The sequence below is a fragment of the Archocentrus centrarchus genome, chromosome 5 (genome assembly GCF_007364275.1).
Source record: "Archocentrus centrarchus isolate MPI-CPG fArcCen1 chromosome 5, fArcCen1, whole genome shotgun sequence".
NCBI classification, from domain to species: domain Eukaryota; kingdom Metazoa; phylum Chordata; class Actinopteri; order Cichliformes; family Cichlidae; genus Archocentrus; species Archocentrus centrarchus.
The window spans coordinates 2,905,846-2,920,219 of record NC_044350.1 but is presented as its reverse complement, the minus strand read 5'-3'; the positions used below and the strand labels follow the sequence as shown (position 1 = coordinate 2,920,219).

Here is a 14,374-nt window from a genome sequence, read left to right as displayed (position 1 = left end):
GAGCCATTTTGTTGCACATTTGCTGCTGTGCTTGGGAGTTTTGGCAAAGCTTTAGCCTTTGGACAGATGACCTCACATTTGACTCCAGACTGCTTTGGTATGCAGAGGAGGTCCCGGTTGACTGCAGAATGCCCAGCTCCTGCGACTACAGAACAAGCCCCAGTCATCACCCCTCCACCACCATGCTTGATAGTTGGTATGAGGTGTTTGTGCTGATATGCTGTGTTTGGGTCTCTCCAAACGTGGCGCTGTGTACTATGGCCATCAGGCAGCATGGACACTGGGCATGGGAACACAAATGGAACCTCCTAAGTACTGACAGAACCAACGTCTATGGCTCTAAATATATGTTGTGGTAGAAATTAAAGCAGATGGGGATGATGACAAGTAGATATTCCTGCCACCACACAATTACCCCACAACAGATTTGTCCCATATGTTTCCTATCTGTTTATTGGCTCTTTTGTGGCAGGCTGCCATTTTTAGAATTACAGAATTCTTCAAGAGATTTAGATTTTTTATGACTCTTTGAGTGTCGTGTTTCCTTCTTCTTCTTTGAAGATGATCTCCCGTCTTTCTTGCAAATTTCTCCATCTCTGAGAGTGAAGCTATCTCACTTTGACCTCAGCAGCATTAACACTGCAGCTTTATCGACATCTGCTGGTATGAATACACGGCAGGGATGAGAAAGAAAAAAAGGAGTTTTTTGAGTATCTCCACGGCGTTAGCTAAAAAGCAGTGTCAGGCTGCAGTTATGAAAAATGAACTTGATTGATAACATTATGCATTAAACTGCCATACCAGATTGCTCTGGATCATTTTAACCTCTGGTGCTAACAGTTTGACCCCCATGATCTCAATAAACGCTACAACAAAGACACCAGCAAGTCCTGATCCAGATGCTCCTTTGTCACCCCAAATGTGAAGTATGGCTTCCTGAAGTTCACCCCCGGCTATTTCAAAGGCTCATCTGTGTCTACTGGACATCACACTGGGCTACCACAAATCTCACCCATGTGTTGTCAAGTCCCACTTAGCGTGATCTTTTTATGTCCCTGCAAAACCCAAGTTTGTTCTCTAAACCACGGCGCGCTTTCTTTCTGATCTTGTTATCCTACACCGTGTCATCTCTACGACAGCAGACAGAACTGCAGTTAGCTCCAGGGCGCTACGCACACAGCCAAGTCTGTTTTTATATGTGAAAAACAAGGCAGCTGGCCCATGGTACAGTAGAGTTGTTTTTTTTTTTTAAATCGACCTACTGGCAAGTTTTGACATGCCCTTCCATTGACCCAGTCCTGAACACTCGGAATCTATTGTTTTACTTCATCTCTTATCTCCACTTGAATGCAGGCCCACTCCCATGAAACGGACTTATCTGTGATCAGCGCTGATGTGTTTATCACACCACTTCACCTCAGGCCCCGACAGCTCCTCATTTGGACCTTTATATGAGCTGCTGGGTGTGGTCCAGATTTGAGATTGGGTCACTTTGCTCCAGCATGATGAGTGAGTCCATTCAAACTTCAAGCATGCCACATTTTCATCTAAACAACACTTAGGCTCCCAGTGCTCTTTGAACTCACACATCCTAATTTATGACAAATGTAAAATATCCTCCAAAGGGGCTGCTTCACATAAAAGGAAGTGTTGAGAAAGTGAGATATAAGATGAGGCCTGGTTGTAAACTTGCTTAGATTTGTGCCTGTTGCTGTTAAGGGGTCATACTCCCTCCGAAAGCTGAGAACATATTAAAAATGTGTGACGTTAAGTTAGTTCTTTACCACATGTGAATGCATAGGCACACTCAGTTGAATGACATGCATATTTATGCCTCCAGGGAGTATTGTGCTCAGACAGGTAATCCAAAACAGACTTGTGTTTGAAGGAGATTGGGTCTTTTGTGTGCAGTTAAGATAGCTCATGGCCTTGTGTCATGCATGGTCTGCAACTGGCGGGAGGCAGACAGCATCATGAGTAATGACGTGAGCACAAGGTTCTTGTTTAGCCAAGGTTACAGCCTTCAATTTAAGAGGTACATGCAAGGTCCTTAAAGTGGACAGAGGCTGAAGTTTACTCTGGGGGCCAACAACGAGGCTCTAAAGGAAATATAAGAGAGTTCAGAAACACAGTTATACTGCTTATATAATGTTTTACTGCACAAAGGATACTATGAGAGGAGAAATATAGTCTGCTTCAGCACCTTCCTGTTTGTGCTGATATAAACTTTATGTGAGATAAAAGTAGCCGATCACAGTGGTATATGTGAAATATTAGGAAAAAGAAGTCATTTTGTGCATTTGCCTTCAGCTTCTACACAAACTTCACACTTCATCTCTACAGAAAATGGCATATCATACTTACTAATTTAGTTGTGATTCTCAGTATGGCTGTCATGCTCCATTCTGGTCAGTTTAACCTCTCAACATCCAGTGGGTTAGGGTTAGGTTTACTTGGTTGATCGGGTACAAACCACCACAGAAGAAGACATGGCGCGGTTATAAGAGCTCCTGCTGAAGCTCAGGTGGTAATTAAAATAGGACGTGTGGAACGAGGTTCATCTTTGAGTTTCTGAAACTATTCTTGTTTAGCATGTTGCTAAAGTGGAACCTAACCCTAACCTAACCCCACTCTCCTGCCAGCGATCTGGTGAATGCTACAATTAGCAGAAATTAGAAGCCACTATTCTCCATTTCTTGACAAAAAACAAAGAACAGATGTTTAACAAAACAGTTTCAGCTGACTGTACTAAATTGTCTTTTGTCACTAAGCAAATCAGTAGCTTTTAGCAGTGGAGCTTCCTCATTAAAAGACCACAAAACGCTGAAACTACTGACATATGACATGAATCTAAAGGATTATGCCATTAAGACCATGGTATGCTGAGATGAATATGCACTCTATGACACTCCCTGACAGCAGCAGCATCTCAAAAAAACTGCTCAGGAACAACTTGAGCAACTCAACAAAGACCCAGACATCAACCAGGCTTCCAAATTATCCACTGAGCGTGATCCATGGATGTGAAGAACAAGTTTTATCCACACACCAAAACTCACCCTGCTGATTTTAATTTGTACTGCGAGCTGCTTACAGGCTGGTTTTCACTGAGCTAAACTGATCATATATCAGCTTAATTTGCAGCAAAGCAAATGTATAATTAAACAGAAGATGGTTTGCAGTAACAGCAATATATGATCTGCAGTCCATTCACTGACTGCTGAGTGTATTTGAGTGAATCTAAAAGTCTGCTTCTCTTAGAAAACGAATGAAAAATACAGTCTGTGAAAATAAACCATTAAAGAGAACAACATTAAAATGCTGCCATGTAGGCAGGTGGGCATATTCTTAAACCTTTGGTTGAGCTCGGCTAGATTAAAGCCCACACGTGGCTTTTGGGTTTTTATGGTAAAAGCCCAAAGCCAAAATAGGCAGGACCCCTGCCAGCACTCCTAGGTGCTGGCCCATAGGTGCTCCTAGGTGCTCCTAGGCCCAAACATTATGGGCCCCATAAGGTTTTGTCTGCTGTTTCCATGGTGGCCCTACATGGGTTGCATGGACCCATGAAGGGTCCATGCATAGCCCATGCATGCATGGACCCTGCATGGGCCTCATGTAAGTCAACCGTCTGGGTCCCAGTGAACACATATTCAGGGCCGGTTAAAATCTATCTGGGCAAACCCATGTAGGGCCACCATGGAAACCGCGGACAAAACCTTATGGGGCCCATAATGTTTGCCCTTGCTTATCCCATATGGGGCCCACCTAGGAGTGCTGGCAGGGACTGTACTCACTGTTGGGTTCTGCACAGAGAGCGCAGCAGGCCTAAATTCACAGTTTGTCAAAACATTTAGCAGGACTACAGGATTACATCAAAAAAATATTGTTTTTGAAAACTATATATTTTTTCCTCATTAGTTTAATTCTCAAGCTGTATTAAGTCAGCTGAGCTACTGGAAGGAACACAACAAATCTGCATTCACACATATAGCCAATCTACAATTCACTATCTACATGTTAAAACACACGTCTGTCGTGTCTACTCGGAGAGAAATCTATTTCCAGTAAAGGGCTTTCCCCCGCTTGCGTGCCACCACACCTCACTTGGTTGAGCTAGCAGCTCATGTGCTGAAGTGCTGCAGGGGCCTGGGTTTGATTCTGCCCTGGATCATTTCCTGTGTGGCTCGTGGCTTCCAGACTGCATTTATGCCAATACAATCAACTGTTTTTGCTCTTCATGTGGACTGTTTACACGCATGCAACCAAATCTCAAATGTGATTGGTCAGTACTCAGTACTGTACAAGACAACAAAACCACTGCAAATAAAGCCTCTAGTGAAAACAACAACAACAACAACAACAACAAAAAACAACTTGTCTATCACCTTTTGATTTTCTTCTTCTTCTTCTTATTTTTTATAGAGATTAAACTCTGGGTGACAAATGAAATCAAACTAAGTGCTGGACCACCATGGACCACCAGAACAGCTTCAGTGTGACTTTTAACTCTCCTGAAGTGATGAACACCACTCTTCACTTGGTGTGTTGATAATGGTGGAGAGTGACTTCCAAAGGTCAGTCCACAATTTCCCATGGGTGTTCACTTGGACTGAAATGAGGTGAAAGTGAAGATCATAGTGTATGATATTATTTCAGTTCTCATGAAACCGTTCAGTGATCCTGCTCTGTGCGTGTCATCCTTGGCGTGATCAAATGTTTCATAATGGAATAAAGGTGATCAATCAGAAAAACCTTTGATTAATTTGCTTTGATTCTTCGCTGTAAGGGGACAATAATCCACAGTCCTACATTGCCCTCAGTGTAGGACTCAGTGGTTTAGGTTTTTACTTTAATTTGTCACCTGTTCATGTGAGACTTTTATTTAGGAGCTTAATTCATAAAGCATACATCCTACATAAGTAGGATTATTTATACCATATTGATCGTCACTCGTGCCTGTTTTTGACACCAGTTTTCTATATTTTATTTCTGATCAAATATTCAGATTTCATGTCGGCCTCACTATGCCACTAACAAGTCCTGTGCTGTGGGTTGGGGGCATCGTCATCCTTGAAACAACCTTTTTGTCTGCTTTATAGGTTATAGGTAATTAAAATTTAGTCTTTAATTACCCTAATGAAAAAGAAATGATTTTTATTATTTTATTATTATTTTTAACTCCTGTCCTGTCAAGTCAAATCAACCCCTCCATCTTCAGCAGTTGTATTGTGCGGGCCCCTGCCCGCAGAGCCTGGTCTTCATTATGGATCAGGATGGGATCTCCTTCGGAGTCTCCAGCAGGGAAACTTTTCGTACCTCCCCCTCAGCCTGCCTGCTTGGTTCCAACAGCGCGTCGATGGTCAAAAGGTTCACATTTGGAGGCGCACAGAGGACCGGCGGCTCTCTACAAGGTAACACAAAGCAGCGTCTCTGCGCGGCTTTATTCCTTAAACAGTATTTGGAGCTTTTCACCGACAACCTGTGCGCCATCGATAAAATCAGGCCGAACTTTTTTCCATGGATGTTGCGCTGAGAGCTTCGCGCGTCGCTCAGCACAGATGAGCTTTTTTTCTGGTGTTCAGTTTTCTGCCTATTTCTGACTGCAGCCTTGCAAGCAGCGGTTAAGGTGAACAACTTTCCACAGTTATCAGGTGGAGAGAGGCCACAGGTTGCTGCCGTTTGTGTCTTATGAAGCCTTTCTGTCTTAATCTGCTGTAGTTGCAGTCATTTATCAAAAGGAAGTTACAGATGCAATGAAGACATTAAAACAGCTGTGAAACTGTAGTTATCTACAGATGGTTTGCAACATATGGTCATGAGCTTACAGAGGGTCGCTTTTTTTTTTGTTTTTTTTTTTTGTTTAAACGTCTCGCGGTGTGAATTAATCTCACTGACTGTTTTCCAGAGCGAGTCACTGTTTCCTGCACTGCAAAGATGATGAATACTCTTATTGAATAGTTTTTAAAGTCAAACCTTGAAATAATCCTCTTTTGTTTGGCCATGTCAAAGAGATGCATTACTTTAGGAAGTGTTTATCGATCAGCTGTGTGTGTGTGTGTGTGTGTGTGTGTGTGTGTGTGTGTAGGCAGACAGAAATGAAGGAATCCCCCCTCCCTCACAGCTCTGGGAAACACCAGGCTGCTGTGATTGCTGTGTTTGCATTCTTCTGCAGCCATTCCTGGCCAGCTTTTATTATGTCTAGTATAGCAAAGGTCTGTGGCACTTTCCCTGACACAACTGTCATGATCCTACTTATGGGTTTGGTGACAGAAAGCCTCCAGAATAGGATGAAGCTCCCACTGACCATCTATACGAAAAGGGGCAGATAAAAAAGGATAGGGTTGAAAAGTAGCTTGCACCTCTTTTCCATCAGGATGGTGTCGGATGGAAGGAGTTGTGTCTTGATACCTTTTGAGAACTTACCCGCATTTTAAAAGATTTGAGAAGCAAATGTTGCTAGCATTAAGCAGCAGTTGGCGTAAATTCCAGCAAACTGCGGACAGGTTTTTGTGGTAGCTCTTACTATACTTGATCACATCAGTGGTTGTAAATTTAGGACCAGTAATTTTGAGGACCCGCGATGTTGCCTCCTTTTCGGCACTAGCACCCGTTCTTTTTTGCAGCTGAAAGGAGTGGAAATGTGGATTGGACACCAACACTGTGCTGCTGATACAGGGTTGTAAGAGGGTAGAGTGTAATAAACAGTTGCCACAGAGTGAATAACAGCATTGCATTGATGGGGCCATTACAGGCCCCTACTTTATATAAATTTGGCTTCCATCTTGTGTAGTTCCCCTACTTTTTGGATCCATGTAATTATGATGGAGTCAGATTTTAACCACCCAATTATGATATATTTTAACATTCTCTAACAGGAATTTCCTCAAAGCCTTCTGAAACCTTTTTGAAAAATCATAGTGGAAATCCCAAATAAAGGTTTCTGATAGTTTCTTAACAGTGGATATGGTGCCAAGTTTGTGATTTATGTTTTGATGTTTTATATTAAAAATTCACGACATAAAAGGGGGAAAAAAAACAAAGCAAGTAGTGTTAAATATAAAACATTCAACGAGTTAAGCAGTTCAAATCTGTTAAGGTCATTCCATGTTTCCCTCATCAGATGTATTGTTCATGACTCACGGGATTACAGTGTAACTAACAGATGATGCAGGTCCTTGTTTGGAGCAGATTTACTTATTTCTGACAGCAATATTCATAACAAACTCCTGTCAGATTCATATACTTCATGTATGTCAGGCCAAGAACATAGCACTCTAAGTCTGATGTGTGCAGACATGACCTAAAAGCCAGGGAAAAATATGCCTCGTATCACTGGCGATGAATTCGATCTCTCCAAAAGTATCTTTTACAAAGAGAATAATGTGTTGTTTTCTGAGTTTTTTCAAACTGAGAACAGTATGGTGTAAAGCAGAATTAATTTGCGGCACATTCTTGGCTTTAAGTGATCTGTGATAAAATAACTGAAAGATTTTACTTTTAACTTCGATTTCTGCTTCCTGATGAAATGAACTAATGAAGTGACAACAATCACACTGAGTCTGAAACTGCAGACAAGAATCATTAGTTAAAGGAGGCCCTCAACTTTGGTCTCTACCTTGGTAATTACCTTAGAGAATGTACTTTTCTTAAAGTGTAATCACTTTCCAACAAACTCTACAGCCAAAGTGTTATGAGGCATCTCATGTATGTTCAGCGGTTAGATTGCTAGAGGTTGATTGCAACACATTATGAGAGGAATGTTTTTATGGAGATAATCACAGATGTACTAGAAATTTAGAAGCTGGGAAGATTCCAGGTTTCATCATGACAGCCTGCATAATGATTCAAAACAGTGTACTCCAGCTGATGATAATGAGGGCCATGTAGTCTTAATGTCAGAAAGATGGGGAGGCAGTAAAAATTGGACTCTTATAAGCTGAACTGCAAAGCCAGATGTTGGTCTGCTTTTATTTCGAGAAATAAACCCGTGTCTGTCTGTCTGTCCTTTCTGTCTTTTCCCCGTTTCTTGCAGAGCAGAGGTGATTCACGTAGGCAGAATGTGCCAGAATCCTTAAAGATAAACTAAAGGCTTTGGACGATACTCGATCGTTTTTTTTGATTGCCGTACGTATACCAGGCGCCATGGCTCAAGCTGAAGTAGCACTCCTGCGGTGCGCGTTGTTTTTTCTCTACCTGCGTGTCTGCTTGAGCCAGCTTGATTGCACCGGCACGGACTGTCCCCTGCTGGACAACTGTATTGAAGAAGTCCTGGAGAGTGGTGCCTGTTGTGCTACATGCTTACAAAAAGGATGCGCATGTGAGGGTTACCAGTACTATGACTGCATCAGTGCTGGATTCAAGAATGGCAAGGTACCCGAGGGAGACTCCTACTTTGTTGATTATGGGAGCACAGAGTGCTCCTGCCCTGCAGGCGGGGGTCGGATCAGCTGCCACTTCATCAGCTGTCCCGATATCCCACCAAACTGCATTGAGGTTTCAGAGCCTGCAGATGGCTGCATGCAGTGTGAACGTGTTGGATGTGTTCATGCTGGACAAAAGTATGAGGCTGGACACTCCTTCCATATTGACGTGTGCCGTGTGTGCCACTGTCCCAATGAAGGGGGGAAGTTAATGTGCTACCCGGTACCAGACTGTGATGCACAGAAATTTCATAATCCCATGTTAGCTACTCCCACAGAAGATAATACAGTCATCAGGCATGATAATTTCCCATACAGGTTTGACCAACAAGGCCACACAGAGCAATTTGCCACCCCATATCACCTTCCCAATGGAAATCTTCCTCTCTTTAAATTGCCACCACTTAAAGAGGAACCAGAAGACTACGATTATGGTCCTACAGACTCTCCAGAGAGCTACCCACAGTCCCTGGTCTTTCCCACTACATCCTCTCCTTCTTTTAAAAAAGGTCTATCCGTGTCCCAAGGCTCTGCCAAACCTGATCGAGCCTCTTCTCTTCAGAGCTTTGACAGGCAAGGCAAACAGGCACTGAGAGAACGATATGGAGTTCATGACCATCCTTCAGGCAGAGAGGAAGTGACAGAAGGTCCCCTGAGACTAGAGCAGAGTACTGACATGCCACAGATGCATGCCACATCTTCTTGGCAGTCCTCACTGGGTCTAACAAGTTTGCAAGGTGTCCTTTTTAATAATTTAAGGCCTCAGAAAGATTTAGACGATCCACTGCATGCCCACAAGAGTTTGGATAGTGTCATATTTCCATTACACAGAGAATTAGAAAGTGAAACGCACCCTGAGTTTCCACACGTGAGTTCCGAAAGTGCCGTTTATCATCAGCGAGGCACTGAAACTAAGGCACATCACAAAAGTACATCAGATAGTGTGGCACCCAGAGGTTCTATCAGTCAGACCAATGTGAGTCTTCCAGTAAGGGATACAGAGATCCAAGCCAATCAAGAAAGAGGATCAGATACAGTACATTTTCCACTGTATGCCATAGAAAGCTCAGAGGCTCCAGTCCATCCCCACACAAGTTCAAATGGTCAAAAAGAAATGGAGAGGCCAGTCACAGTTTATGATGAGGAAAGGTTGAATAATGAAGAGAAAGATGAGGAAAAACAGGAAGAAATAGTAACATTTCAAAATGTGCCTGGATCTGAAGTAAAGGATGTGCCTTACACAGCCAAGACGGTGCAACAAGAGAGAAGCAAAGAGGACTCAGAAAGCAGCATTCCAACCAGCATTTACGATAAGGCCACTATTGAGCCTGCCACTCCCTCCCAAAGGTGGCCTGAGTCCCTGACAACACCTGTATTCCATTTTATCACCACCACCCAGCCACCAATGAGAGTTAAACTGGATGAGAGTCAGCCCCGTGGAGAGCCAGATCAGATGCTGCTTAGCCTTCACAGTGAAGGCAGAGAGGAGGCAAAGGAAGGGGTGAAAGAGGCCGAGGAACATCGCCCTGTTTTGCTCATCAGACCTGAGGAGGGTAAGTCAAAAAGAATTTATGACGCAAGTGTTGGTACAGAATTGCTATTCATGTGCTTCTCTGGATCCTAGTTGATCCTTTTTTTTTGGATACAAACAAAAACAGCAGCACACCAGATGTGTTTCCATATGAAACTGGGATTCAAATTGAGGTTAAAAACAAAAGGAAGCATATACAGAATCATTTTTCAACTCTGCTAAAATACAGATGTGTTAGATGTCTACCTCAGCCAAGTGTAAAAAAGTTTTGTTTCCTTCCCCTTCTAAAAACAGTAACATGTAAGGAAATATTAAATGTATTAAAACGTATACTTATTAAGCAATAGCAAACTTTTGGGGAACTTTGTTTCAAGTCCCAAAGGAGGAGGAATCTTTCATAAAATGTACTGCTGTGCTCCTTCATGGGTCGGTGTCATCTTTCCAAAATTACCACTTTCCATTATGCTGTATCTTCGCATGTCTACCTGAATTAAATAGCAAATGAACCTCGGCAGGAGAGGTATCCAAAATTAGTCACGTCCCTTCTTCAATAAGTCTACTTCAGGCTTGGATCATTTACACCAGGGTTGTCAAACTCATTTTACTTCATGAGCTGAGTTAATCCGTAGTGGGCCAGACCAGTGAAACCATTAAATAATAACCTAATAATAACAACAAGAAATACTTCCAAAATTGCCCTGTTCTTTAATGTAAATAAGTACTCTTACATCCATGCAGTATTCTAATTTAATGAACAGTCCCTTTACAAAACAAATGATGAATGGCCTGAGATGTCAAGTTAATGTCATGTAGTTGGTGGTCACGTGACTGCAAAATCTAAATAGCTTAAGTCTTATTCTTATTTATTTTCTTATTTAAGAATTATTCTGTTGTAATTGTGGTTCAGCAAATCTCTGGAGAATCTAGCTGCCCTGCACCTTGTACAGGGGATTGAAAGTGAGCAGGAAATAGCCAGTTTGCCCATACCACTATTTGTATGTACAAGGTTTTCAAAAGATGTGTCAGTTACTGTATTTCATGCATAAATTGAGTCACATCTCTAATTAAGCACAATATGTTTTCACTGCATTCACTCGCTAACCTTCTCGATCCCTAATTTGGTACTTCATAGGTAATATGTGAAGTTGTTTTTGGCCATTTTGTCATTAAAGTATTGGATGTTTATTCCTGAGTGTTTAGGTATCTCATGTTGAACATTAGCGGGTAGGAAAATTTTTTTTTCATGTTAATTGCACATACTTGGGCTAACATCTATAGCACCTCATAAATCACAGGCACTTTACCTCTGAGAACTGTTTCTGTTATGCAGACTAGCATACTGCACCCGTTTTAAATACCACACAAATCATTTAACACCGTCTTCCTAAAGTATAGTTGTGCTTTCTCTGTCCTATTCTAAATACCCGGCTATATGTCATATTCATTTGGAAGGAGTGGAAACAGCCACAGGTCCCTTGGTATCAGGGCAGGCATGTAACTAGTGAGTTCATGGTCTGTCTGGAGTGGGAGTCAAATACTCCTCCCCTGGCAAACATCCTCTCACAGCAGTTGCACCCATCACCACCATCACTCACCCAGATCGCAAGGCCTCAGCTCCCCCACAGGAGGTTATAAATTCTGGTTGGCGGCCTGTCTTCAGTTGCTTTGATTTGAGATGTGTTTCTTTGTTGATAATGTTTTTGTGTGAAACATTTAGAAAGGTTATATTCCTGTATTTGTAACTTCTGCCCTCATATTCTTTTTTAAAACAATATCAGTTTATTTCCATTTTGTTTATTTCCGTTCAAAAAAGTGGAAACATTAAAAAAGAGACTAAAATGTGGCTACATTTTGAATGACAGTACTTGTTGATTACAGAGATGGTAGACTGCTACATCACTGACTGTTATATTTAGCTGGTCAGTGCCTTTCATATGGGATAGTTAAATAAGCCATGGCTGGTGCATGTGAGCTGTTTTTTGTTTTTAATGTGTTTGCAGCAGGAGCAGAACCAGATATTTGTGGCCTGAAGGGCTTACAGATACAGAGTTGCATGTGCAGTGTGGCTGCACTGTTGAAAAATGCAGGCATTGAGAAAATTAACAGTAAGACATGAACACTGTACAGTGATAAAACAATCCTGCAAAAGACAATTTCCACAATGTATTTTATATTCTGACTAAGATGTTGATTTAAACAATTTTCTGGCAAGATAAATGACATTTATTGATTCTGCGCTAAAAAATAGCAAACATCTCTTCTAGCTTATTCAGGAAAATTAAATATAATGATCAGTTACTTTTCTTTCAGGTTTTATAAATCAGTAGCTTTAAAGTAGGTATTTATTAGTTTATTCTTCTGAACATATGTTTACAAGCATCCCACACCATGGAGTTAGGGTGGGTTGTTAATTTATCATAATAATAATAATAATAATAATAAAAGTATAAAAATAAAAGTGTACAGTTTCACCAAACCTGAAGGTACCACAGGGCATGTCATAGTATTAGTCAGGGTAATTCATTAAAAAAGCTCCAAACGGGTGCCAGGGTGACTCAGTGGTTGAGCAGGCGACCATGGATGCTGCATGGAGGTGCGAGCGGCACAGGTTTGCGTCCCAACCTGTTTTCATTTACTGCATGTCTTCACCCATCTCTCTTCTCCCGCTCTCCCCTCTCTTTCTCGCTCTCTCTACTATACACTGTCAAATAAAGCTGTAAAAGGCCAAAAAGTAATTAAATTAAAAATTAAATTAAAAAATTTTACAACAACACACACACACCCAGTGAAGAGGCCCAGTTTAATGATTCACAGTAGTGGATAAAGCCTAGCAGACACCAATCAGGACTCCTGTCAATCAACGTGGCCATACTCATAATTCACATATCCGGGTGGATGAATTATAAAGAATTACTCCACTCGGGAAGCCATCCAGAGAGGACAAAACTGTTTTTGTAACAGGCTGTAAATATTCTTTTTAATGCTGTAAAGTTGGTTATTTTAACATGGGAGTCTATGAGGACTGATTCCCAGTTGAATCCAGCCACAAACGGCACCTGGAGGAACTGCAGTTTTTGCGCACTGGCTTCACTTTTCAGCTATGGCCTCTTCAGATCCACAGGAGTTGTTCCTTACTATCCATCAGAAAGAATGCACTTTGGCATAGGCTTCAATGATTGTATACTAGAAAGATTTATTCTGCTTTTGTGAGTATTAAAATAATGCAGTGATTTTTAGACTGCAAACAGGAACTGACAATGGGACCAAAATTGCAAAAAAAAAAAAGAAAAAGCAGCTTTTAGCCCACATCGTACTTTCTGCTTACTGATCAGTTGTAAAATTACACTTCCCTTTTACAGCTTTTGGATTATGTTAAAAGAAACAGAGCGTGTATGTTCTCCAAATTAAAATGAGTTATCAGTCAGTATCAAGACTCATCAAGCTATCCATTTATTTCCTGTTATTCCCCCTGTGTTAAATACTGAAGAATGTTAGCAGGCAGGACTGTAGATTGTTACTCTGTGTGTGTGTGTGTGTGCACGGGTGTGTGTGTGTGTGTGTGAATTCAGCGCACTTTATTCAAGCGTTTTTAATTGAGCATGTGGTTGATAAAATGATCAAGTTGTTCATCTATTAGTAGGCTGGTTTTCATCAGTATTTTAATGAAATAACGTGGCTGGATAATCACCGTGCACCACGTTTGATTTATTTTCAGGCCATTTACACAGTACTTCATTGTAATAAGGAAGAATGTGTGTGCAGCGGACATGTGCTGGATCACAACCTGATCCCAAAGTTTCCTTCCAGAATGACACATTGCCGTGTCCTCTGTAGCATATATAGGAGGATAAGCTGAGGAGAAGTTATCTGTCGGGGTGGCAAAATGCTTTTATTCCAGATAAAGTGCTTTCTCCAGATAGAAACGCTGCAGACTACAGACAGGTGGCTTCTGAAAGCCTTATAGTAAAGATAGAGGGAGGGCCAGGCAGGGCTGCTCTCCAGGCTGCTGATAATGAAGTTTATCAGCAGTGATGGCATATCGTATCAGGATAGCACCAGCAAAGCATGAAGGATTTGGCAAGTCTTTAACGTCTGACACAAGTGGGGTGACTTTCTTTTTCTTTTTCAAAAACTGTCTTTGTGGTTATCTTTTTGAAGTTGAAGTCCAAGGTTTTTCGTGCACATTATCTGTTAGAAAATCATGTGCTTATGTTTTGGCATTTGTGGTGCTTTTGTGAGTTTTTCTAAAAGTCACCCTAAAAATGAATGGATTACCGTTATCTCTTAGGGCTTGCTACCACACTCATATATTAACCACAATAAAGTAATTATTTTAAAATGAAGAAAAATCATTATGTATTTGCTAGTTACTAGTTAGATATGTAGCTTACTGTGTTTTTCACTTTTCAAGAATGCAGTTTAG

General features: G+C 41.4%; 1 protein-coding gene across 1 annotated transcript; it reads left to right on the top strand.

Annotated features, from left to right (window-relative positions):
- The first annotated feature begins 5,271 nt into the window (after positions 1 to 5,271).
- Positions 5,272 to 12,067, top strand: LOC115779884 (fibulin-2-like). Its single transcript, XM_030728768.1, has 4 exons — positions 5,272 to 5,411; positions 8,033 to 9,088; positions 9,644 to 9,973; positions 11,952 to 12,067. Exons 2-4 carry the CDS (start codon positions 8,143 to 8,145, stop codon positions 12,065 to 12,067), a joined length of 1,392 nt encoding a protein of 463 aa, XP_030584628.1. The 5' UTR covers positions 5,272 to 5,411; positions 8,033 to 8,142.
- The last annotated feature ends 2,307 nt before the right edge of the window (positions 12,068 to 14,374 follow it).

Excerpts from the sequence above, each read along its gene's own strand:
- LOC115779884 (XM_030728768.1), top strand. The coding sequence starts at position 8,143 with ATGGCTCAAGCTGAAGTAGCACTCCTGCGGTGCGCGTTGTTTTTTCTC. Across the intron at positions 9,089-9,643 it reads TCCCCTGAGACTAGAGCAGA|TAAAGGATGTGCCTTACACA; the intron begins GTACTGACATGC and ends CTGGATCTGAAG. Across the intron at positions 9,974-11,951 it reads GCTCATCAGACCTGAGGAGG|CAGGAGCAGAACCAGATATT; the intron begins GTAAGTCAAAAA and ends ATGTGTTTGCAG.